The 24,895-nt window shown below is 31.8% G+C and overlaps 3 protein-coding genes across 5 annotated transcripts; all 3 read left to right on the forward strand.

The window, feature by feature from the left end:
- Positions 1 to 1,492: 1,492 nt before the first annotated feature.
- Positions 1,493 to 23,384, forward strand: LOC11415289 (disease resistance protein RPV1). 3 transcript variants are annotated; one of them, XM_039833816.1, is made up of 5 exons: positions 1,493 to 1,611; positions 14,046 to 14,530; positions 20,011 to 21,112; positions 21,197 to 21,490; positions 21,779 to 23,384. In XM_039833816.1, the coding sequence occupies exons 2-5, from the start codon at positions 14,064 to 14,066 to the stop codon at positions 23,159 to 23,161; spliced, it is 3,246 nt and encodes a 1,081-aa protein (XP_039689750.1). In that variant the 5' UTR covers positions 1,493 to 1,611; positions 14,046 to 14,063; the 3' UTR covers positions 23,162 to 23,384. The 3 variants fall into 3 exon arrangements, with proteins under 3 accessions (XP_039689750.1, XP_003604530.3, XP_024637649.1); XM_003604482.4 differs by lacking the exon at positions 1,493 to 1,611 and adding an exon at positions 12,669 to 12,905 and having other exon boundaries at positions 14,040 to 14,530; XM_024781881.2 differs by lacking the exon at positions 1,493 to 1,611 and adding an exon at positions 12,669 to 12,905.
- Positions 3,070 to 3,540, forward strand: LOC112421353 (TMV resistance protein N-like). Its single transcript, XM_024782854.1, has one exon. It carries the CDS (start codon positions 3,070 to 3,072, stop codon positions 3,538 to 3,540), a length of 471 nt encoding a protein of 156 aa, XP_024638622.1.
- LOC11417201 (protein SUPPRESSOR OF npr1-1, CONSTITUTIVE 1-like) lies at positions 6,640 to 9,961 on the forward strand. Its single transcript, XM_024781882.2, has 3 exons — positions 6,640 to 7,891; positions 7,976 to 8,269; positions 8,557 to 9,961. The coding sequence occupies exons 1-3, from the start codon at positions 6,851 to 6,853 to the stop codon at positions 9,832 to 9,834; spliced, it is 2,613 nt and encodes an 870-aa protein (XP_024637650.1). The 5' UTR covers positions 6,640 to 6,850; the 3' UTR covers positions 9,835 to 9,961.
- Positions 23,385 to 24,895: the final 1,511 nt, after the last annotated feature.

The raw sequence follows: 24,895 nt of genomic DNA on the forward strand, positions 1-24,895 counted from the left end.
AGAGAAAATCCATCTATTTTTTCAAAAAAAACAATTGAACTTCACTTCCAAAATTTTCATAATAAATATGAAGTCAACACTTCATTTTTCCTTTTTTTTTTTTTTTTTTTTTTTTCTTTTTTTTCTTCTTAAGAAAAATTCAATTCATCTTAATCATTTAGACTTTCCTTTTAATCACTAATCAAACCTCACTTTTTTGCTAAATCTAATGCTCATGAAGCCTCCCAATCTCCTTCTTCAAAACCATTTTCAAAACTTAAAATCAAACAATTAAAACAAAAAAAACAACAAGTCTTTTAGCAAGAACTACGCCGGTTTTGATCCCGTAAAACGGTACGTAGGCAATGAGTCAAAACTCATCCAAGCCGAAATAAAATTAAATTCTACTTCTTCTCACCCCCATTCTTTACTCAAATAAAACTTCTTTTCTTTCAATAAATAGGCAATAAAACTAAAGCGTAGAAATAAATTAGGAGAGCGGTTCTTATGGAATACCATAATCGCTCCGGGTGCCTAACACCTTCCCGTAGCGAAAACGACCCCCGAATTCGGAAACTCAAGGGTTTTCCTCCTTTTACCCTTCCCAAGAAAAAAGAGAGATATCAACGGTCAAAAGGTTCAAGTCCAATTAATGGCTTGGCACCCAAAAACCATGATAACACCTTGGGTGAGTGAAAATCATTGAGTGTCTTGTTCATTTGTGAGATTGGGAAAATGAGTAGAAATTAGAGCTGTTCTTTGTGAGTTTGTTGAAGCTAATTTCTTTTAACCCATTTGTATATCTTTGTAAGAACTCATTGATAGTGGATTGGAGAGATCAATCTCTCCCTAGAGTATGTAAAGTTGTATCGAACTGGGTCAACAATCTTTGGTGTGTTCGTTTCTCTTCTCTTTTTCAAATGTGGTAAGTATTACGTTGGAACTTGTGTTGTTAACTCTTCAAAAGTATAAAAAGTGTTACTTTCATTTTAAAAATTCCTTTTTAGAGTTTTTTTAACCAGTGCCCGGGCACTAGTTAACATAACCCTTTTTCTTTTACTTGTGGTTTTATACTTTTCACTTTGATTCCTAGATTAGATATAGATGCTCTTATTGTTATTGCTTGTGTTTACTTTGATATTGGTTATTTGCTCCACACTTCATAGTTTGTATGGTTAATGGTGAAATCAAAACACTATTATGGAGGGTAAATCAAAACAAAACTATTTTACCATGGGATAAATAAAAAAAATGTTTTACAGAGTGTAAAACCGAAAATGACATATATTACAGAGAATAAAACACTATTAATCCTAGTTTGTATTGATGTGATTTTGAGTCCGAATTCACGTGATGTACAATTAATTGGAGTTCTTTGTTTTCTAACTTTCAATCTTTACCATTGAAAATTTTCATTGCCACATGTTGAATATCCGTGAGAGCAGCTGGCTAACTGCACTGTTTAACAAATGGAGCAGATCCAGAAATAGAATCCAATGCTATATGAGAGTGTGAATATGTATATGAGTTCAGATTCAGACTTTAAACTGTTAGGTCAATAACATGACATTGCTTCTTCCATATTTGAGATAAAGTTGAAACAGATCTATAGCAGCAGCCAAAGCATTTAGGGTCAGTAATTTCTTGCTTGTATATGATTGTATAATCCTCCTTCTTCTCTTTATGGTTATGACCATTAATTTTAATTTCTTTTCTCTTTCTTTCCATGTATCATTCTTCTCCTCTTTGCTTATATTTCAGAATATGAGTATTAAATAACTACATAAGCTGATATGTGAACTTGTATTGCAAATTTATGTTTTAAATTATTTTTTCTTTTCAAACAAAGTCTCGGCTTACATTGAGAAAACAGTTTCTTTATAATTTTCTTATCAATACTTTAAAGTACAATATTTTATCTTCTAAGTCATTTTAATAATACCTGATGCACTTTCGGTCAATAATATCTCTCAAAATAAATTTGGTGATGTCATATCTCAATGCATGAACCTCTTGTTCAATAGATCCGACTTTGTAGTGTCGTATGTTTGGGGGCAAATAAATAAGGTTGCTTATAATATTGCCAGAGCTTCTTTATGTCATCCTAGCCCCAGATTTTTAATGTTGTACCGTCTACTTTATACTCTTTAATTATGAATGAAATGACTTTTTTTTTTGAAGAAGTCAAAATGAAATTTATTAAAATCACACTGAATCCTAACAAGCACAAGGAGTGCCAGATTAGGAGTCGAAAAGTAGCAACATACAAAGGAAAACAAAAGTAGCAACATAAAAAACCCTCAACCAACATCATTCAACCACCTATCGTTGCTCGCACAGAACCCCCAAACAACAATGTCAAGAACCAACACAACAACCAACAATCTTTGAAAAACAACCGGTAACTATGATAATTAAACAACATCAACCACCTTTGCCACCATAACAATCGATGCAACCTTAACGAATCCACCTTTGCAACAACAACAACCAGTGCAACAACAAAATCCACCTTCATAGCAGCAACACCATCGATCCACGTCGATAAACCACCAGATAACAGAATAGTCGAACCAGATGAGAAGGTTCTAATCGAACCCAACCGCTGAGGATCAACTGACACCTCCTCACACCACCAACACCTCATCCACATAGATCTGGAGCGGAAGAAATAACCACCACACAAAAACACCAAACAACATGCATTGCGTTTTTTCTAACGGACAAACTCAATATTCGCAGGGAAGAAACACCAAACACCAAACAACCTGCCTTTGCGCTTTTTTTTTTTTTTATATTTTTTTTTTCTATTTTTTTTATCTTCTAAGTCATTTTAATGACACCAGAATTCTATATTAATAATAAAATGACACAAAAATAAAAAAATGATATTTAATTACCTGCCTTAACGCAACACTTGTTAAAATGTTGGTCATACGAATAACATCAATTTTTTATAATTAAGTAGTAGAATGAATTCTTAATTGTTGCTGTATTTTGTTGTGTTATTCGAATCTCACCTAAATTTTATACAGAATCTAATACTTGTTTTTTTTTGTTAATAAATTGAAGGGTGTTGCGGAAAAGACAATGTCAAACAATACTCCTCCTCATTCAAAGTATGATGTTTTTGTAAGCTTTAGTGGCAAGGAAATCCGTAGCGGCTTTCTTAGCCATTTGGTTAAGGCTTTTTGTCAAAAGCAAATAAATGCTTTTGTTGATGACAAACTTAAGAGGGGAGATGACATATCAGATTCACTTGGTGAAGCAATCGAAGGATCATTCATTTCATTGATCATATTCTCAGAAAACTATGCTTGTTCACATTGGTGTTTAAAAGAACTTGTGAAAATAGTTGAGTGTAAAGAGAAATATGCACAAATTGTAATACCTGTTTTCTTCAGGGTAGATCCTACAGATATACGACATCAAAAAAGGAGTTATGAAAATGCATTTGCTGAACATGAAAAAAAGTATAGCTCATATGAGGTGCAGATGTGGAAACATGCTTTGAAAATATCTGCTAATTTGTCAGGAATTACATCATCAAGTTTTCAGTAAGTTCATTCAACCCGTGCATTTTTTTTTTGTTTATAGATATTCATTTTAAATATATTAACGGAAAGATGGATACTCGATAGCAGAAACCTGATAAAACATGAGTTAAACAAATGTTTAATAGAAAAACTACATTGATTTTTGGATTTTGTAAATTCGACGAGTTTTTAGTTTTTTTAAAGAGTTTTTAAATTTTTTATCAATCGATTTTATTATATATTGACTAAAAATTTGTTTTACAACATATAAAAATATAAATTTCGCAACGGATGCGGTGTGAATATTTTACGAATTTTTGTATATAAAATAAACAAATATTTAATAAAATCATTACACTAATGTTGATAATATTTATTTAACATTTTTAAACATTTCACAATATCATCAATATAATTTTGAAAATAATATTATCAATATAATTGTTTTTTATAATTATCGCAATGGTTCGCGGAATGTATGAATGCACAAATCTTTTACCATTTAATACAATTAGATAGATTAGATTAGATGTTTTTTTTTGAAGAATAGATTAGATTAGATGTTCTCTCCCCTCGTTCTTAGTTTTCAGTTTAAGGTTTTTTAACATGTCTACGTCTCAAAATAGATGTTCTCTTTACCATTATTTTGTCTCAAATTATGTCTCTTTTACAAAACTAATATAATATTTATTATTCTTTTTCACGAGCATACTCTTGTTTATTGCATTTAACCATTAATAAAATTGTTTTAATAAATGTAATACATTTTACCATTAAAATAAACACTACAAATCATTTTTTTAATAATCATGTAAAATTTAAAAGGAACACCTAATTTGAGACCAAGGGAGTAATATATATTAGAGAACCGATTAAAGCACAATACATGCGAATATTGAACGTTTTAACGTTTTCTTGTTTGGGTGTTAACCTTCGGTTAACTGGAATCTTGGTAATTCAAATTTAGAATTGTTGAGACAAAATCCTTATTTGATGTTTTAAAGATTACAAACATATTATATTTATTTAATCTTGTTATCTACTAATTCGTTTTTGTGAGAATTTGTTTCATGAGAATGAAATGAGAACGTTCTGGCGAAAACGATGAAAATGGAACAGTACATCAAAAGCAAACAAGTCTGCTCAGCAAGAAAGCTTGGCTGATTATGTTTACTTGGGCCATAAGAAAAGCTTTAAGCCCATTTGGAAAAGTAAAGCCCATTAAATGATAAGATCACATGGCTTACTTAAGCATGACATCACTAGAGCAAAAGGACATGACATCATCAGAAGTGGGCTGCAAGTTATACAGCTCATCACAGCTGGTTATCTCATGCGCAAGCAAAGCAACAGTGCTTTCTAAGTCAGGCAAATCAGAAAGAACATTCTGAGAACGTTCTGGCTATTTTAAAGAAGAAAAGAGAAATCAATTGAGACTTTGGACAGCTATCAAAAACGTGTCCAACAGCTCTATTTTCTCCCTTGGTCACCAAGACACTCCTCACCTATAAATACAAGGGCCTTTGAAGGTCATAAGCAAGAGTTTTGCAAGCTAATATCTCTCAAAGTGAAAATCATCACTACAAACAAAGCTCTTCGCATACAAAGCAAATTCCAAGCTCTCTCACTATATCTCTTGGATCATCTCTCTTGAATTTGCCTCTTGTAAAACTCAAACAAAGATTTGAGTATTTATTCGATCCAAACAAATCTCTTCAAACAAAGAGTGTTGTATTTCTCAAAGTCTATTGGGCTTAATAGTTTTGAGAAAGAAAATTCCAACCTTTCTTTTGCTAGTGTGCAAAGAATTGTATAAGCCTGCTGAGGTTGATAATACAGAGGTTACGGACTGATCTGGTGTGATCAAGAAATTGTAATGCTAGTCAGAAGTTTCTGTTAGCAAGAAAACTATAGTGGATAATCTCACACGAGGTGTGGGGACTGGAAGTAGCCGGGTTTGGTGAACCAGGATAACTCTCCTGTGTTATTCTCTCTCTCTCTCTCTCTCTCTCTTTATTTAAAGTTACACAACACACACACATTATTTTATTAATCTCCAGAACGTTCTGGTCCTTGCTAAAATAATCTTTTAACTTAACTTCATTTTTCTCATTCTGTTTATAATCATTCTTAAGAACGTTCTGTTCTAATTCAATTAATTGTTATATACTCTAATCTTGATAAACTAACATTCACCAAGATTATTCTTGAGTATATAAATCTAAAATTAAGTTTCAGGAATAATTTTTAAAAGGGTCACAATTCAAACCCCCCCTTTCTTGTGACGTTTATTGCTACTTCAAGAATGATGTAAGAGAATTATTCCACCGAAAAAATAAAATAATTCATTATTTGGTGGAGTTTATTAATCATCTGAGTTATTTGGAACGTTTTAAGATTTTGTTTTAAGTTTATTTACACACATTAAGAAAACCAATAAATTTTGTTATTTTTGATAAATTTTTTGTATTTTCATATAAGTTATAACATCTTTAACTATTTATTACTTCCTTGTCTCATTTTAATTGTAACTTTACTATTTTTTTTTTATGCTAACAAATGCCCTAATGGAACAAAAAATAGTAGGTTTATATTGTATTCAATAATATTTTAACTTTTAAAATCATTTTACCATTTCTCAGTACAATATTTGTATTTTTATCCTCTTAACAAATGTCATGAGAGCACTCTTTAGCATTTTTATTTTCTTTTTCTGTTAAAGTAATTTTCACTTTTGAATATCAATGCAGTATTTATTATTCTTTTTCATTAATATATTCTTATTTATTAACTACTCCATTAACTATAATTAATAGAAGTTTTTAATAAATGATGCAAAGGCTTTGTTTGGTAAAAACATGGGATAGCTGATAGCTTATAGCTGATGTTGATGACTGATAGTTGATAAGCTAGTTGAAGTGTTTGGTAAAGTTAGCGGTTCAACTAGTTGATAAATGTAAAATGACATAAAAAGGTATTCTTAATTCATAATACAATTTATATCAATTTATATTCAAGTATTTAGAATTTTATAATTTAAATTACTTTTTTTAACTTATTGAAATTTATTAATCTGATATACCTTTTATATTATAAATTAATTTAAATTTAAGATTTATTTTCATTTAAGTGTTTGTACTTTATAAAACAATTCAATGCATTATTAGCAAGGGAAGAGTTAAATAGACGTAATATTTTTTTAGGTATATTTAGTTCAAAACTAAGGAGGTATATTTTCATTAAATAACAAAAATATATATTAAGCAACAGCAAGACGAAGTGAAATTCCTTTTCCTTAAATAAAAAAATAAGAACATACAAAGGTGAATTAATATATGGTGACTGCAAATGAATTAACGAAGCATATGGTGACTGTAATTCAAGCATTTTTGAATTCATTGTTAAAGAAAGAGTCAGAACAGGTCCGTGTTATTGGAATTTGGGGCATGGGCGGTATTGGCAAGACAACTATTGCAGAAGAAATATTTAGCCAAAATCGTTCCGATTATGATGGTTGTTGTTTCTTGGAAAAGGTCAGTGAAAGGTTAAAAGCACATGGTGGAGTTGGATGTTTAAAGGAAAGCCTTTTATCTGAACTATTGAAAGAGTCTGTGAAAGAATTGTCCGGTGATATAAAGAGACGGATTAGCCGCATGAAGGTTCTTATCGTTCTTGATGATGTCAAGGAGACAGATCAGCTCGAGATGTTATTTGGAACTCTTGATTGGTTTCAATCTGATAGTAGAATAATTCTAACATCCAGAGATAAGCAAGTACTAAGGACTAATGAAGTTGATCATGATGGTCTATATGAGGTTAGGGTATTGGATTCTAGTGAAGCACTTGAGCTTTTCAATTTGAATGCCTTTAAACAAAGTCATCCTGAAATGGAGTACTATGAGCTATCAAAGAGGGTGATCGAATATGCCAAAGGAGTTCCATTAGTTCTTAAAGTTTTGGCTCATATGCTTCGTGGAAAAAACAAAGAAGTATGGGAAAGTCAGCTAGACAAACTTAAAAGACTGCCAGTTCAAAAAGTTCATGATGTAGTGAAACTCAGTTATGATGATCTTGATCGTTTAGAGAAAAAGTATTTTTTAGATATTGCATGTTTCTTCAATGGGTTGAATTTGAAAGTGGATTACATGAAACATTTATTGAAAGATTGTGATAGTGATAATTACGTGGCTGGTGGGTTAGAAAGCTTGAAAGATAAAGCTCTTATAACTATTTCTGAAGATAATGTTATATCTATGCATGACATTCTACAAGAAATGGGTCGGGAGGTAGTTCGCCAAGAATCTAGAGAACACCCTGAAAAACGCAGTCGATTATGGGATGTTGATGACATTTGTGATGTATTGAAAAATGACAAGGTAAACATTATATGGCATTTTCAGATAACAATAGTCATTTTGGTAAAAAGTATATATTTTGATTTTCTTTTACATTAATGGCAGGGTTCTGATGCTATCAGAAGCATACGTGTAAACTTCTTAGAAAATAGGAAGCTAAAGTTAAGCCCTCATGTATTTGATAAGATGACCAACCTCCAATTTTTGGATTTTTGGGGTTATTTTGATGACTATTTGGATCTTTTTCCTCAAGGGCTTGAATCTTTTCCAACTGGTTTAAGATATCTTCATTGGATAGATTACCCTCTAAAATCATTCTCAGAGAAGTTTTTTGCTGAGAATCTTGTTATATTGGACTTGTATCTTGGTCGAATGGAAAAGCTATGGTGTGGAGTACAGGTAATTGAATATGTGTCTATTAAATTTATCTTAATTCAATGAATTATAAATTAAGCTTATTTAGTTTATTAGTCCTTAATTAATTTTCAGTTTTCATTTTGGTCTCAGCAACTAATAAAAATTGGTTGATGTTTATGGATTTTTCTGGGTATCAAAACTTGGGTTTTATTATTTATGAGACCAAAATGAAAACTGAAAATTAATTAAGGGACCAATAGACTAAATAAGTCTATAAATTAATTTGTTGATCTTATACTTGATCGCACCAATTTTTTTTTTGGTAGCAGAATCTAGTTAATTTAAAGGAAGTTACAATCATTTGTGCAAGCTTCCTGAAGGAGTTACCAGACTTTTCAAAAGCCACAAATCTTAAAGTATTGAGTGTCACTGCTTGTGATAATTTGGAAAGCGTCCATCCATCTATTTTTACTCTTGAGAAGCTTGTGCATTTGGACCTAAGTTCTTGTGTTTCCCTTACAACATTTACCAGCAATTCCAATTTAAGCTCCCTCCATTATCTCGACCTTTCAAATTGCCTAAAACTAAGTGAGTTCTCAGTGACTTTAGAGAATATAGTAGAACTAGATCTATCGGGCTGTCCCATCAATGCACTGCCATCATCTTTTGGATGTCAAAGCAATCTAGAAACCCTGAATTTAAGTGACACTGAAATTGAGAGCATACATTCAAGCATCAAGAATCTTACAAGACTAAGAAAATTATACATACGATTTTCCAACAAGCTTCTGGTTCTACCCGAGCTTCCTTCATCAGTTGAAAGTCTACTTGTTGACAACTGTGAATCACTAAAGACTGTATTGTTCCCTTCAACAGTTGCTGAACAATTCAAGGAAAACAAGAAAAGGGTTGAGTTCTGGAATTGCTTCAACTTGGATGAACTTTCTCTGATAAATATTGGGTTGAATCTGCAAATCAATTTGATGAAGTTTACACATCAACATTTATCAACACTGGAACATGATGAATATGCTGAAAGTTATGTTGATTACAAAGATAACTTTGATTCTTATCAAGCAGTGTATGTGTATCCTGGAAGTAGTGTTCCAAAGTGGTTGGAGTACAAGACAACAATGGATGGCATGATTGTTGATCTCTCTCCACTTCATCTCTCCCCTTTGTTGGGTTTTGTTTTTTGCTTTATCCTTCCTGAGACCAAGGAATATTGTAAGAAAGTTGAATGCAACATCACTGCAATTGATGTTGAGGGTGATGGTGAAAAGGATGGTTTCAATATTTACACGGATTTGAAACATGTCTATAAAACACCATCAGATCATGTGTGTATGATTTACGACCAACCTTGTTCTCAGCACCTAACTAGAATAGCAAAAAATCAGACAAGCTTTAAAATCAAGGTTACAGCATGGACAATACCCTGGTTTAATGAAGAGGATGAACCAAGACGAGAGGTAAAGTTAAAAGGGTTTGGCATGAGCCCCATAAACCAGTCAACATATCGCAATCTAATTCAACAAATGGAAATAAAAGAAGCAGAAAAAAAGGAAGAGGCGACAAAACAAAGTGTGACAAAAGTTGGGAGATGATGACAAATGATGTTGCCTTTAAATGATGTTGCCTTCCTTCAAATGTTGGGAACAGTTTTTTGTTTTCTAGTTTACTGTGTTGAAATAATAAAAAAATATTGTGGTTAAGATTGTATCATTGTATGAATGGAACTTTATTTGATATCAACTATCTGATTTGTCTTCTTAACAAGATAGCATGATCATTTATTTTATCATTTTTTGTCCAAAGAAAGTCAAAATGTAATTTGCCAACATTAAACCTTTTTTTTATTTTATCCTTCTTAACGGGTAATTTCTGGGATATTAAAAATGAACTTGATAATTCAAAAGGTGTTTTGAGAAGCTAGAATAGTTGTTAAATTTCAGCTTCCTTGGAAATATTTAGGTGGAAAAACTTCTGTGAAAATTGGTCAACTTCAATCTCCTAGGAAACTAAGTCTTTATGATAATGCATTTGTTGATTCTATTACTTTTTCTCTTGGTTTTCTACCTAATCTCAGAGGTATTTATCTTTTCAATGACAAGCTTTCAGATTCTATTCCTCCTTCTGTTGCTAATTGTCCAATGCTTCAATCTTTTGATGTTAGTCATAATTTGCTTAGTGGTAGAATCCCTTTTGGTTTAGCAAATTCCACTAGGATTTTCAGGATTAATTTGAGTTATAATTCACTTTCTGGTTCAATTCCTAGCTCATTCATGATGTCACATTCTTTAACTATTCTTAGAATGCATTGCTAATCTATTAGTTAATAAGTCTTTTATCTCTTAATTTATAAGCCAATACTTCTGATATTGATATCGTACTTGATATGTACTAATGAATCAAGATTAGAAGGCTCGTGTTATGACTTTGTGATTAACTTGAACATTGTATAGTTTTTCTTGGAATGCATTTGAGTTTTTATATTCACACAATCACGCATCGTTGTTTATTTGTATTATCGTAAAGTCGGAACATGGACTGTCTGTTCTTGATTAAATGGTACAAGTCACGTAATTGTGCTTAATGTGTGATTTTGTGAATTCATTGCTAAGCATTAACTAAGTAGTTCTTCGAATGCATTTGAGTTCCGATATTCACACAATGACACATGTACTAGTGGATCAAGATTAGAAGGCTCATGCTTTGATTTAGTATTATATCATTATGGGTTTGATTTAACAAAGTTGGATCATGGGCTATCCAATCTTGATTCAATGGTTCAGATCACAAAATTGTGTTTGACGTGTGATGTTCCGTAATGTTCCATATTCACACAATTACACATAGTTACTGATAAGTACCGAACTGATGGATCAAGAGTAGAAGGCATATGTTTTGACTTTGTATCATCATTACAGACTTGATTTACCAAAGTTGGAACTTGAATTTATCTAATCAAGATTTAACGGTCCATGTATTATCATGTAATTGGTTTAATGTGTGATTTCCTGACTAACGGTCCATGCATTGCTATCTGATCTTGGTTCAATGGTCCATATCACGTACTTGTGTTTGGCGTGTGGTTTCGTGACTCCTGAGAATCTGAAACTTATCTTCTTATGTTTGGAATGGACTTGCCTCAATATGTTGCATCCATTGTTAAAGAAGAATGGACAAATGAAGTGTTTGATTTGGAACTCATGAGGGATGGACCAACCATAGGAGATGAACTTCTTAATACATTGAAATTAGCTTTGCATTGTGTTGATCCATCACCTTCTGCTAGGCCTGAAGTTAAACAAATTTTGCAGCAGTTAGAGGAGATTAAGCCAGAATTGGTTGAAGTTGAATTTGATGATGATGGAGGAAAGGTTCAAACAAATGAATAAAGGGATTGAAGACTTTGAGTCATTTGAATTAGTGGAGAAAACATATATATTTAATTCATTATTTTATTTTTTCATTGATTTTATATATGTATATAGGATGTGAGGATTTTGTTTGAGACATCAAGTATTTTTTTGAACTAGATGAATAATGAATGTTATTTCAATTGCTATTTAAACTAAGATGCATTTGTTTTGGGTTGATTCAATTACATGTTGGCTTCTTCTAACAGGGGAAATTTAAATCCTCTAGTGCTTATGATGTAAGTAAACTGTGAAAATGAGAAAATAGAAAATAAAAGATTGTTAAGTTAACAAACTAATTGATTGTTATAATGTACCTTTAATATCTACATTTGATTTGTTCATAACAATTGATTGTTCATTTTACACTCTAAACTGAAGAAGAGTTGGATATGTGTGACATGATAGTGTGTCGACTTGGGTTTTAAATTCAGAATAGAAGGAGGGGTGAGTTTGAATGTTCGGTTAATCCGAGTTCTTTGTTATTTATTTAAAAAATACTAAATTTTCAAACTTTTAATCCAAATCATTCTAAACTTTAATTGCCACTCCATATAAAATCCAGATAGAGAATCCAATGCTCTATGGGAGTGTGATCCGGTGCGGTATGGTGAACAGGTGCTCCTTTGCGGGTCTTTGAGGAGAGGAGGATTGGGTTACTGGACCATGTTTATTGGGTCGTTGTTATGGGCCAAAATCCAATATGGAACAACTATATTATTTGGTTTTTAAATTAAAAAAGAAATTGCCTAGAAGCTACATGGAAGAGGATTGACGATAAGAGGTGTTTGAATAATACTTAAATAAATGAACAAAAATTGATGTATTTAGTTTTTATGAACTAAGTATGTTGATCTATTTGCGGGTCCACACGGTTATAGAAAATTCAAAAGAAGTTTTTCAGAAAGATGAGAAGGAAGTTTTAGACTTATTGGACTAGTGGACTTGAGAACTAGTCATTAATTCAGCCGCCACTATTGAAAAAGAATAGTAATATCCATCAAGAAATTGCCTAGAAGTTATTAATATCATTTTAAAGGAATATCTATGTGATATGGTTCATATAGATAATTCTAACATGTATACTGGTTGGCAAGTAAACGTTTCCCAGTCCTATTCAATGCTTTGTCGGAGTGTAAATATGTACTATTATTTGTATATGAGTTCAGGCTTTAAACTGTAAGGTCAGAAACATATTGCTTCTTCCATATATGAGATAAAGTTGAAACATATCTCTACCAAACAAAGCATTTCAGGTCAGTAATTTCTTGCTTATATGATTCTATCCATTTCATGTTATCTTTTAATTTATAATATATGTCTTTCGGAGCTTCTCAAATAATATATGCTGTAATAACTCTGCTTATTGATTCCAATCAATGCTGAAAAACTTTAAGATTTATCAATATAGGTGTACATGTTTTTAACTTATAATATTGCCGGAGCTTCCTTATGTCATCCTAGCCCCATATTTTTAATGTTGTACCGTCTATTTTATACTCTTTAATTATGAATGAAATGATTTTTTTTTTTTTTTGAAGAAATCAAAATGGAATTTATTAAAATCACAATGAATACTAACAAGCACAAGGAGTGCCAGATTAGGAGTCGAAAAGTAGCTACATACAAAGAAAAACAAAAGTAGCAACATAAAAAACCTCAACCAACATCTTTCCACCACCTATCGTTGCTTGCACACAATCCCCAAACAGCAACGTCAAGAACCAACACAACAACCAACAACCTTTTAAAAACAACCGGTAACTATAATAATTAAAACAACAACAACCACCTTCGCTACCATAACAATCGATGCAATCTTAACGAATCCACCTTTGCAACAACAACAAAATCCACCTTCATAAACCACCAGATAACAGAGTAGTCGAACCGGATGAGAAGGTTCTGATCGAACCCAACCATTGAGGATCCACCGCCACCTCCTCACACCGCCAAAAATGTGGTCTACATACCACCTCACACCACCAACACCTCATCCACATAGATCTGGAGCGGAAGAAATAACCACCACACAAAAACACCAAACAACCTGCGTTGCGTTTTTTCTAACAGGCAAACTCAATATTCGCAGGGAAGAAACACCAAACAACCTGCCTTTGCTCAATTTTTTTTTTTTTTTATCTTCTAAGTCATTTTAATGACACCAGAATTCTATATTAATAATAAAATGACACAAAAATAAAAAAATCATTTTTAATTACCTGGCCTTAACGCAACACTTGTTAAAATGTTGGTCATACGAATAACATCAATTTTTTATAATTAAGTAGTAGAATGAATTCTTAATTGTTGCTGTATTTTGTTGTGTTATTCGAATCTCACCTAAATTTTTATAAAGAATCTAATACTTGTTTTTTTTTGTTAATAAGTTGAAGGGTGTTGCGGAAAAGACAATGTCAAACAATACTCCTCCTCATTCAAAGTATGATGTTTTTGTAAGCTTTAGTGGCAAGGACATTCGTAGCAGCTTTCTTAGCCATTTGGTTAAGGCTTTTCTTCAAAAGCAAATAAATGCTTTTGTTGATGACAAACTTCACAGGGGAGATGACATATCAGATTCACTTGTTGAAGCAATCAAAGGATCATCCATTTTGTTGATCATATTTTCAGAAAAATATGCTTGTTCACATTGGTGTTTAGAAGAACTTGTGAAAATAGTTGAGTGTAAAGAGAAATATGCACAAATTGTAATACCCGTTTTCTACCGGGTAGATCCTACAGATGTACGACATCAAAAAAGGAGTTATGAAAATGCATTTGCTGAACATGAAAAAAAGTATAGCTCATATGAGGTGCACATGTGGAAACATGCTTTGAAAACATCTGCTAATTTGTCAGGAATTACATCATCAAGTTTTCAGTAAGTTCTTTCAACCCGTACATTTTTTTTTTGTTTATAGATATTCATTTTATATATATTAGCGGAAAGATGGATACTCGATAGCAGAAACCCTGATAAAACATGAGTTAAACAAATGTTTAATAGAAAAACTACAATGATTTTTGAATTTTGTAAATTCGACGAGTTTTTAAAATTTTTATCAATCGATTTTTTTATATATTGACTAAAAATTTGTTTTACAACATATAAAAACATAAAATTTACAACGGATGCGGTGTGAACATTTAACGAATTTTTGCATATAAAATAAACAAATATTTAATAAAATCATTACACTATTGATAATATTTATTTAACATTTTTAAACATTTCACAATATTATCAATATAATTGTTTTTTATAAGGCTAAAGTGCACTTTTCCCCCTCTAACTTTTAAAATGTTGCGATTTTGGCCCCCCATGTATGAAAACTACAATTTTGGTCCTCTATGTTTTAGCCCATTTGCATTTTCAGTCCTTTTGGGCAATTTTGACTTGGTCAATGGTGATATGGCATGCCATGTGTGTATATACTGATTTTCTTATATTTTAAATGCCACCATAATATTACATGAATTAAAAAAAAAAGAAAAAAAGAAAAAAAAAAGGACTGGCACGTGAGAGAGTTTACAACGGTCATAATGGAGATTGGGGTCAGATTTGGAGCTTTTTAATCCCTAATTTATGCTTCAACATACCTTCAACCGCTTCCTTCCTTCCAAAATATCCAATTTCAAGAACGCACTCCATTGCTAGTAAACTCAACTTCATATTATATGAATTCAACAACGCTATGACTTTTGTTATTTCTCCGTTTGATTCAATTTCATCGACTATCGATGATCTAATTGATCAAAGAACATAGAACTTCAATTGACGAACAGAACCGATATCAATCAAAGCTTCAACTGTAGGATTCATCAAAACCTCACCTACGAATACATCTTTGTTGAAACGAATCAACGCTGAAATTGCAAAACCGGCATGTTCGCGAATTCGGTGAGAAGCGACTCTAGCGAACAAAATAGTTTGAGATTGAGAACGAGTTGTTGTAACTCGCGGTTGAAGCCTTGTGAGACTCTGTCAGATAACCGAGTTAAAAGTTGAAGCAACTCGTCTTCGTTTTCATTGTTATTGTCGGAGACGAGACAGGAGAGGGTGGTGACAGTTTCACTGTCGATCCATGATTGAAGTTCGGATTCGATTGCGGCGGAGGTTTTGGTGATGGAGTGAGATGAGATGGGACGAGTTATGAACGATTTGAGACTCGGTTTTGAGCTTTGGAGCGAGTTGACTAGGGATTTGAGGTGGGTGAGGTGGTGAGAGATGTTTGAATTAGTTGGAAGAATTGTGTGGAGTTGGAAAAGTGCTTTTATGGAAGATGAATTGGAATCTGAGAAGTGCTTTTATGGAAGCGAGTTGACTCGGTTTTTTTTTTATTTTTAATTCATGTAATATTATGGTGGCATTTAAAATATAAGAAAATCAGTATATACACACATGGCATGACATATCACCATTGACCAAGTCAAAATTGCCTAAAAGGACTGAAAATGCAAAGGGGCTAAAACATAGAGGGCCAAAATTGTGGTTTTCATACATAGGGGGCCAAAATCGCAACGTTTTGAAAGTTAGGGGGGGAAAAGTGCACTTTAGCCTTTTTATAATTATCGCAATGGTTCGCGGAATGTATGAATGCACAAATCTTTTACCATTTAATACAATTAGATAGATTAGATTAGATGTTTTTTTAAGAGTAGATTAGATTAGTTCTCTCCCCTCGTTCTTAGTTTCCAGTTTAAAGTTTTTTTAACATATCTACTTCTCAAAATAGATCTCTTTACCATTATTTTGTCTCAAATTATGTCTCTTTTACAAAACTAATACAACATTTATTATTCTTTTTCACTAGCATACTCTTGTTTATTGCATTTCACCATTAATAAGGTTGTTTTAGTAAATAGAATACATTTTACCATTAAAATAAACACTACTAATCATTTCTTTAATAATCGTGTAAAATTTAAAAGGAACACCTAATTTGAGACCAATGGAGTAATATATATTTGAGAACCGATTAAAGCACAATACATGCGAATATTGAACGTTTTAACGTTTTCTTGTTTGGGTGTTAACCTTCGGTTAACCGGGATCTTAGTAATTCAAATTTAGAATAAAGTAAGAGAATTATTCCACTGAAAAAAATAAAATAATTCGTTATTGGGTGGAGTTTATTAATCATCTGAGTTGTTTGGAACGTTTTAAGATTTTGTTTTAAGTTTATTTACACATTAAGAAAACCAATAAATTTTGTTATTTTTGATGAAATTTTTGTATTTTCATATAAGTTATAACATCTTTAACTATTTATTACTTCCTTGTCTCATTTTAATTGTAACTTTACTATTTTATTTTTTTGTTATGCTAACAAGTGCCCTAATGGAACAAAAAATAGTAGGTTTATATTGTATTCAACAATATTTTAACTTTTAAAATCATTTTTACCATTTCTCAGTGCAATATTTCTATTTTTATCCTCTTAACAAATGTCATGAGAGCACTCTTTAGCATTTTTTTTTCTTTTTCTGTCAAAGTAATTTTCACTTTTGAATATCAGTTTAGTATTTATTATTCTTTTTCATTAATATATTCTTATTTATTAACTACTTCATTAACTATAATTAATTAATAGAAGTGTTTTAATAAATGATGCCAAGGCTTTGTTTGGTAAAAACATGGGATAGCTGATAGCTTATAGCTGTTGTTGATGACTGATAACTGATAAGCTAGTTAAGGTGTTTGGTAAAATTAGAGGTTCAACTAGTTGATAAATGTAAAATGACATAAAAGGGTATTCTTAATTCATAATACAATTTTGGCTTAATTGCACTTTTTCCCCTATCTTTTATTAATTATGCGATTTTGCACCCCCTCTTTTTTTTTGAGCGATTTTGCACCCTATCTTTTGCCAACTGTGTTTTGTTCAAAATCATCATTAAAAGAGGGGAAAAGGGGCAAAAGATGGGGTGCAAAATCGCTCAAAAAATATAAGTGAGGGTGCAAAATCGCACAATTAGCAAAAAGATAAGGGACAAAAGTGCAATTGGACACAAAGATGGGGTGCAAAATCAGAAAGGGGGCAAAAAGATGGGGTGCAAAATCGCTAAAAAAAAAAGAGGGGGTGCAAAATCGCACAATTAGCAAAAGATAGGGGGAAAAGTGCAATTAAGCCTACAATTTATATCAATTTATATTCAAGTATTTAGAATTTTATAATTTAAAATACTTTTTTTAACTTATTGAAATTTATTAATCTGATATACCTTTTATATTATAAATTAATTTAAATTTAAGATTTATTTTCATTTAAGTGTTTGTACTTTATAAAACAATTCAATGCATTATTAGCAAGGGAGGAGTTAAATAGACGTAATTTTTTTTTAGGTATATTTAGTTCAAAACCAAGGAGGTATATTTTCATTAAATAACAAAAAAATATATTAAGCAACAGCAAGACGAAGTGAAATTCCTTTTCCTTAAATAAAAAAATAAAAACATACAAAGGTGAATTAGTATAGGTGACTGCAAATGAATTAACAAAACATATTTAAAAAAAAAAAAGTGTTAACGAGCCATGTTTGTTTTTTTAAGGTCAATAGGCAAAGACCGGTGCTAGTCACACCCCAAAAAAAACAAATTACACTCCAGAATGACTAATATACCCTTTAACTAAAATAAAAATTTTAAAATCTAAAAATCGTAATCATAATTCACGTATTCCTCTTTCCAAACACTCACACCACTTCGTTTTAGAGCTATCACTCTTTCTCATCAAACTTTGTAAATTGAATCTATACTAACCTTTGTAAACTGAAATTACACTAACATCTTATAGGTAAACTAAATTTACATTAACGTAAATTGAACATAAGTAAACTTAATTTACATTAACCTAAATTGAACATAAGTAAACTTAATTTACATAAACCTAGATTGAACGTAAGTAAACTGAATTTACACTAGCCTCTTATATACATACTATATACATAAGTAAACTTAATTTACATTAACCTAAATTGAACATAAGTAAACTTAATGTACATTAACCTAGATTGAACGTAAGTAAACTGAATTTACACTAATCTCTTATATAAATACTATATACATACGTAAACTAAATTTACTATTTACATTAACCTAAATTGAACATAAGTAAACTTAATTTACATTAACCTAGATTGAACGTAAGTAAACTGAATTTACACTAACCTCTTATATACATACTATATACATACGTAAACTAAATTTACATTAACCTAAATTGAACATAAGTAAACTTAATTTACATTAACCTAGATTGAACGTAAGTAAACTTAATTTACATTAACCTAAATTGAACATACATAAACTTGAATTTACATTAACCTACATACGTAAACTACACTAACCCCGTTTATATACATATAGGTAAACTTAATTTACACTAACCTCCCACTTAAAATCAAATTGACAGACATATCTCATACCAAAATAAACAATAAACAAATAGAAACTCATCGAAAATGAAATTCATGAAATTCACCAACCTTTATGAATATAGTACAGATCAATAACAAAGATGTTGATTCAGATATTGGTTACACATCTATGGTGATTTGTGGATAAAAGGGGGTAAGGGTTCAGAATGATCATAAAAGATGAGGTTTTTAGAAATTTACATGAAGAGGGCAATTTTGGTATTATTGTAAAATTTTAAATAAATTTTGGTGTAACTTGTTTTTTTTGGGGTGTGACTAGCACCAGTCAGAGGCAAATTACTAATGTGTTATTTTAAATTATAAGAGCAGTAATAAATTACAATGGGTAATGTACCAAAAAAATTATAATGGGTAAAATTGGATTTTAGATAAAATAATAAGGGTAAAAATGAAAGAAAATATGATAAGCTATAAGCTATAAGCTCAAATGCTACTTGAAATAACGTTTGAAAAATGGCTCATAAGCTGTAAGCCCGTGGTGAAAAAACATTACCAAACAGAGCTTTTTTGATCAAACGAGCTTATAAGCTATTCGCTATAAGCTCATTTTTTGGTCTTACCAAACAGACCTTAAATTTACAATTAAAATCAACTCAACAAATCATTTCATAAGAATCATGCACAACTCAAACTCAACAAGACAATTAAAATGAGACGGATGATGTATATCATTTCATCTATTTATGTTTCTGCGATAAATAGTTAAATGTATTATTGATAAAGCAATATTATACTGCATTGAACTACGAAAATTACAAGTAAAAAAATAGGAACAAATTTTGTTAGTATTCATAAAGAGAGATATATACACACAATATGCTCATGTCAACCTCTCAACAATACAAACTTACAAGCAAATAAGGTGAAAGCAGTTCCTACAGTGCCAATAATTTTAATAATTTTTCTGTCTTTGATGGATAGGAATGAAGCTCAGCTGCTTGATGAAATCATCACTCGTGTGTTGGAGAAATTGAGTAAGCATCAGTTGTGTGTTGTTAAATCAAAAAGACTTGTTGGAATTGACAAACCAATTGCAGATTTGAATTCATTGTTAAAGAAAGAGTCAGAACAGGTCCGTGTTATTGGAATTTGGGGCATGGGCGGTATTGGCAAGACAACTATTGCAGAAGAAATATTTAGCCAAAATCGTTCCGATTATGATGGTTGTTGTTTCTTGGAAAAGGTCAGTGAAAGGTTAAAAGCACATGGTGGGATTGGATCTTTAAAGGAAAGCCTTTTATCTGAACTATTGAAAGAATCTGTTAAAGAATTGTCCAGTGGTATTGAGAGACGGATCGGCCGCATGAAAGTTCTTATTGTTCTTGATGATGTCAATGAAACAGATCTGCTAGAGATGTTATTTGGATCTCTTGATTGGTTTCGATTAGATAGTAGAATAATTGTAACCAGTAGAAATAAGCAAGTGCTTGTTACCAATGAAGTTGATAATGATGATCTATGTGAGGTTAGGGTATTGGATTCTAGTGAAGCACTTGAGCTTTTCAATTTGAATGCCTTTAAACAAAGTCATCTTGAAATGGAGTACTATGAGCTATCAGAGAGGGTGATCGAATATGCCAAAGGAGTTCCATTAGTTCTTAAAGTTTTGGCTCATATGCTTCGTGGAAAATGTAAAGAAGTATGGGAAAGTAAGCTAGACAAACTTAAAAGACTGCCAATTCCAAAAGTTCATGATGTAATGAGGCTTAGTTATGATGATCTTGATCGTTTAGAGCAAAAGTATTTTTTAGATATTGCATGTTTCTTCAATGGGTTGGATTTGGAATTGGATTACATGAAACATTTATTGAAAGATTGTGATAGTGATAATTACGTGGCTGGTGGGTTAGAAACGTTGAAAGATAAAGCTCTTATAACTATTTCTGAAGATAATGTTATATCTATGCATGACATTCTTCAAGAAATGGGTTGGGAGGTTGTTCGGCAAGAATCTAGTGACCTTGGAAAATGCAGTCGATTATGGGATGTTGATGACATTTTTGATGTATTGAAAAATGACAAGGTAAACATTATATGGCATTTTCAGATAACAATAGTCATTTTGGTAAAAAGTATATATTTTGATTTTCTTTTACATTAATGGCAGGGTTCTGATGCTATCAGAAGCATACGTGTAGACTTCTTAGAAAATAGGAAGCTAAAGTTAAGCCCTCATGTATTTGATAAGATGACCAACCTCCAATTTTTGAATTTTTGGGTTGATTTTGATGACTATTTGGATCTTTTTCCTCAAGGGCTTGAATCTTTTCCAACTGGTCTTAGATATCTTCATTGGGTATGTTACCCTCTAAAATCATTCCCAGAGAAGTTTTCTGCAGAGAATCTTGTTATATTGGACTTGTATCTTAGTCGAATGGAAAAGCTATGGTGTGGAGTACAGGTAATTGAATATGTGTCTATTAAATTTATCTTAATTCAATGAATTATAAATTAAGCTTATTTAGTTTATTGGTCCCTTAATTAATTTCCAGTTTTCATTTTGGTCTCAGCAACTAATAAAAATTGGTTGATGTTTATGGATTTTTCTGGGTATCAAAACTTGGGTTTTATTATTTATGAGACCAAAATAAAAACTGAAAAATTAATTAAGGGACCAATAGACCAAATAAGTCTGTAAATTAATTAGTTGATCTTATATTTGATCGCACCAATTTTTTTTTGGTAGCAGAATCTAGTTAATTTAAAGGAAGTTACAATCAGTTTAGCAAGCCTGAAGGAGTTGCCAGACTTTTCAAAAGCCACAAATCTTAAAGTATTGACAGTCACTGTTTGTCCTAATTTGGAAAGCGTCCATCCATCTATTTTTACTCTTGAGAAGCTTGTGCGTTTGGACCTAGGAGGTTGCCGTTCCCTTACAACATTTACCAGCAATTCCAATTTAAGCTCCCTCCATTATCTCAGCCTTTCAGGTTGCGAAAAACTAAGTGAATTCTCAGTGACTTTAGAGAATATAGTAGAACTAGATCTATCGTGGTGTCCCATCAATGCACTGCCATCATCTTTTGGATGTCAAAGCAATCTAGAAACCCTGGTTTTAAAAGCCACTCAAATTGAGAGCATACCTTCAAGCATCAAGGATCTTACAAGACTAAGAAAATTAAACATATGCGGTTGCAAAAAGCTTCTGGCTCTACCCGAGCTTCCTTTATCAGTTGAAATCCTGGATTTAAGAAGTTGTAACATTGAGATCATACCTTCAAGCATCAAGAATCTTACGAGGCTAAGAAAACTAGACATACGATTTTCCAACAAGCTTCTGGCTCTACCCGAGCTTTCTTCATCAGTTGAAATTCTACTTGTTCACTGTGACTCACTGAAGTCTGTATTGTTCCCTTCAACAGTTGCTGAACAATTCAAGGAAAACAAGAAAGAAGTTAAGTTCTGGAATTGCTTGAACTTGGATGAGCGTTCTCTGATAAATATTGGGTTGAATCTGCAAATCAATTTGATGAAGTTTGCATATCAAGATTTATCAACAGTGGAACATGATGATTATGTTGAAACTTATGTTGATTACAAAGATAACTTTGATTCTTATCAAGCATTGTATGTGTATTCTGGAAGTAGTGTTCCAGATTGGTTTGAGTACAAGACAACAAACGAGACAACAAACGATGACATGATTGTTGATCTCTCTCCACTTCATCTCTCCCCTTTGTTGGGTTTTGTTTTTTGCTTTATCCTTCCTGAGAACGAGGAATATGATAAGAAAGTTGAATTCAACATCACTACAATTGATGTTGAGGGTGATGGTGAAAAGGATGGTTTCAATATTTACACGGATTTGGAACATGTCTTTAATACACAATCAGATCATGTGTGTATGATTTACGACCAACCTTGCTCTCAGTACCTAACTAGAATAGCAAAAAATCAGACAAGCTTTAAAATCAAGGTTACAGCAAGGTCAAGTGTGCTGAAGTTAAAAGGGTTTGGCATGAGCCCCATAAACCAGTCAACACATCGCAATCTAATTCAACAAATGGAAATAAAAGAAGCAGAAAAAAAGGAAGAGGCGACAAAACAAAGTGTGACAAAAGTTGGGAGATGATGACAAAAGCCTTTAAATGCTGTTGCTTTCCTTCAAATGTTGGGAACAGTTTTTTGTTTTCTAGTGTGTCACTATTGACTTTTATGCAAAGTTTACTGTATTGAAATAATAAAATATTGTGGTAAAGATTGTATGAAATGGAGTTTTATTTGATATCAAATATCTGATTTGTGATATTGCCTATTTGAAGCTAAAAATAATAATAATATTTAATTTGTATGTTTAACTTGTGTGTATATACCTAAATGAGGTTGGAGGAGTTTATAATAGGAGGAATAGGGCGATTTGAGGCAGGTAAAGAAGCATAGTTTGAAACTCAGCTCACTAATTGTTCTTTGTATGCAACATTTTGCATGTGAATGGAAATTAATCTTGTTATAACACAAATGTTTCTTGATTTTACCTTCTAGCAAATGTGTTCTAGGGCCCTTGTTCTGAGACAAATCAGTTTGACTGATGCTTGAGACTTTTTCCAATTACATTTCTTTTGTCTTTTTTTTTTTTTTTTTACAGGATCCTTTTTTGTCTAACTTAACAAGATAGCATGACCATTTATTTTATCATTTTTTTTATTGACAGGATCCTTTTTTGTCTTCTTAACAAAATGTAATTTGCCAACATTAAACCCTTTATTTTATTTTATCTTTCTTAACTAGTTATCTTTAGTGCTACTAAAAATGAACTTATTGATTCAAAAGGCGTTTTGAGAGTCCCTGTGAGCTTAGCTCAGTTGGTATGAACAATGCATAATATATGCAAGGTCCGGGGTTCGAACCCCGGCCACCACAAAAAAAAAAAAAAAAGTTGTTTTGAGAAGCTAGAATGATAGTGGTTTATGTGCATGTTCAAGTAAATGGGTTGAAAGGTGAAGTTGTTGCAATTCAGCTTCCTTGGGAGAATTTGGGTGGAAAATTGTTCCCTTCAACAGTTGCTGAACAATTAAAGGAAAACAAAAAAGAGTTGAGTTCTGGAATTGCTGGAACTTGATTAAATGTTCTCTCATAAATATTGGGTTGAATGTTCAAATCAATTTAATGAATTATAATATCAATGATCTGATTTTGTGATATTGCCTATTTGAATGTATAGCCTTAAAAACAGTGTCACTGTTGACTTTTATGCAAAGTTTACTGTGATGAAATAATACAATAGTGGTTCAGAGTGTATGAATGGACCTTTATTTGATATCAACTTTCTGATTTGTGATATTTGTTTGTTGCGAATTCGATGAAAAATCACACCAATAACAACTTGATGTGAGGAGCAAGGGATAATCAAGCAACCAAACAAAGTGTATGGAAGATAAAATCACAAACAAAAGTAGAAAACAACGAGAGAAAGAAAGAGAGAACACAAATGAATTTGTTGACCCAGTTCGGTCCAAATTGATCTAGTCTGAGGGAGAATAAGTCTCCCACCTAATTCTACCCAAAGCCTCAATCTCTTCCTGTAACCAAGAGACTCAATTCCAATAGTGTTTCCCAAGGTGAATCAACCCTCAAACCCTAGTGTTTGTTCCCAAGAAACAAACTCTATACAAACTCTAGTTTTTTTGTTGCCTTTCTAAACCCTTGTTTCAGCTCCCTCTATCTCAAGGTTTACTCTGATAAAAGTCTATATTTATAGTAAAAGAATCCTAAATAAAACTGGAAAAAATCTAGGCCCGAAAATACGTTTCTGTTTTATTTCCTGCTGTCAAAATCGGCCACCGTGCTGTAGAATTCGGCCACCGAT

This window comes from Medicago truncatula, chromosome 4 (genome assembly GCF_003473485.1).
Source record: "Medicago truncatula cultivar Jemalong A17 chromosome 4, MtrunA17r5.0-ANR, whole genome shotgun sequence".
NCBI lineage: Eukaryota > Viridiplantae > Streptophyta > Magnoliopsida > Fabales > Fabaceae > Medicago > Medicago truncatula.

Coding starts and splice junctions, on each gene's coding strand:
- LOC11415289 (XM_039833816.1), top strand. CDS start 14,064: ATGTCAAACAATACTCCTCCTCATTCAAAGTATGATGTTTTTGTAAGC. Junction 21,113..21,196: donor ATGTATTGAAAAATGACAAG/GTAAACATTATA, acceptor CATTAATGGCAG/GGTTCTGATGCTATCAGAAG. Junction 21,491..21,778: donor AGCTATGGTGTGGAGTACAG/GTAATTGAATAT, acceptor TTTTGGTAGCAG/AATCTAGTTAATTTAAAGGA.
- LOC112421353 (XM_024782854.1), top strand. CDS start 3,070: ATGTCAAACAATACTCCTCCTCATTCAAAGTATGATGTTTTTGTAAGC.
- LOC11417201 (XM_024781882.2), top strand. CDS start 6,851: ATGGTGACTGCAAATGAATTAACGAAGCATATGGTGACTGTAATTCAA. Junction 7,892..7,975: donor ATGTATTGAAAAATGACAAG/GTAAACATTATA, acceptor CATTAATGGCAG/GGTTCTGATGCTATCAGAAG. Junction 8,270..8,556: donor AGCTATGGTGTGGAGTACAG/GTAATTGAATAT, acceptor TTTTGGTAGCAG/AATCTAGTTAATTTAAAGGA.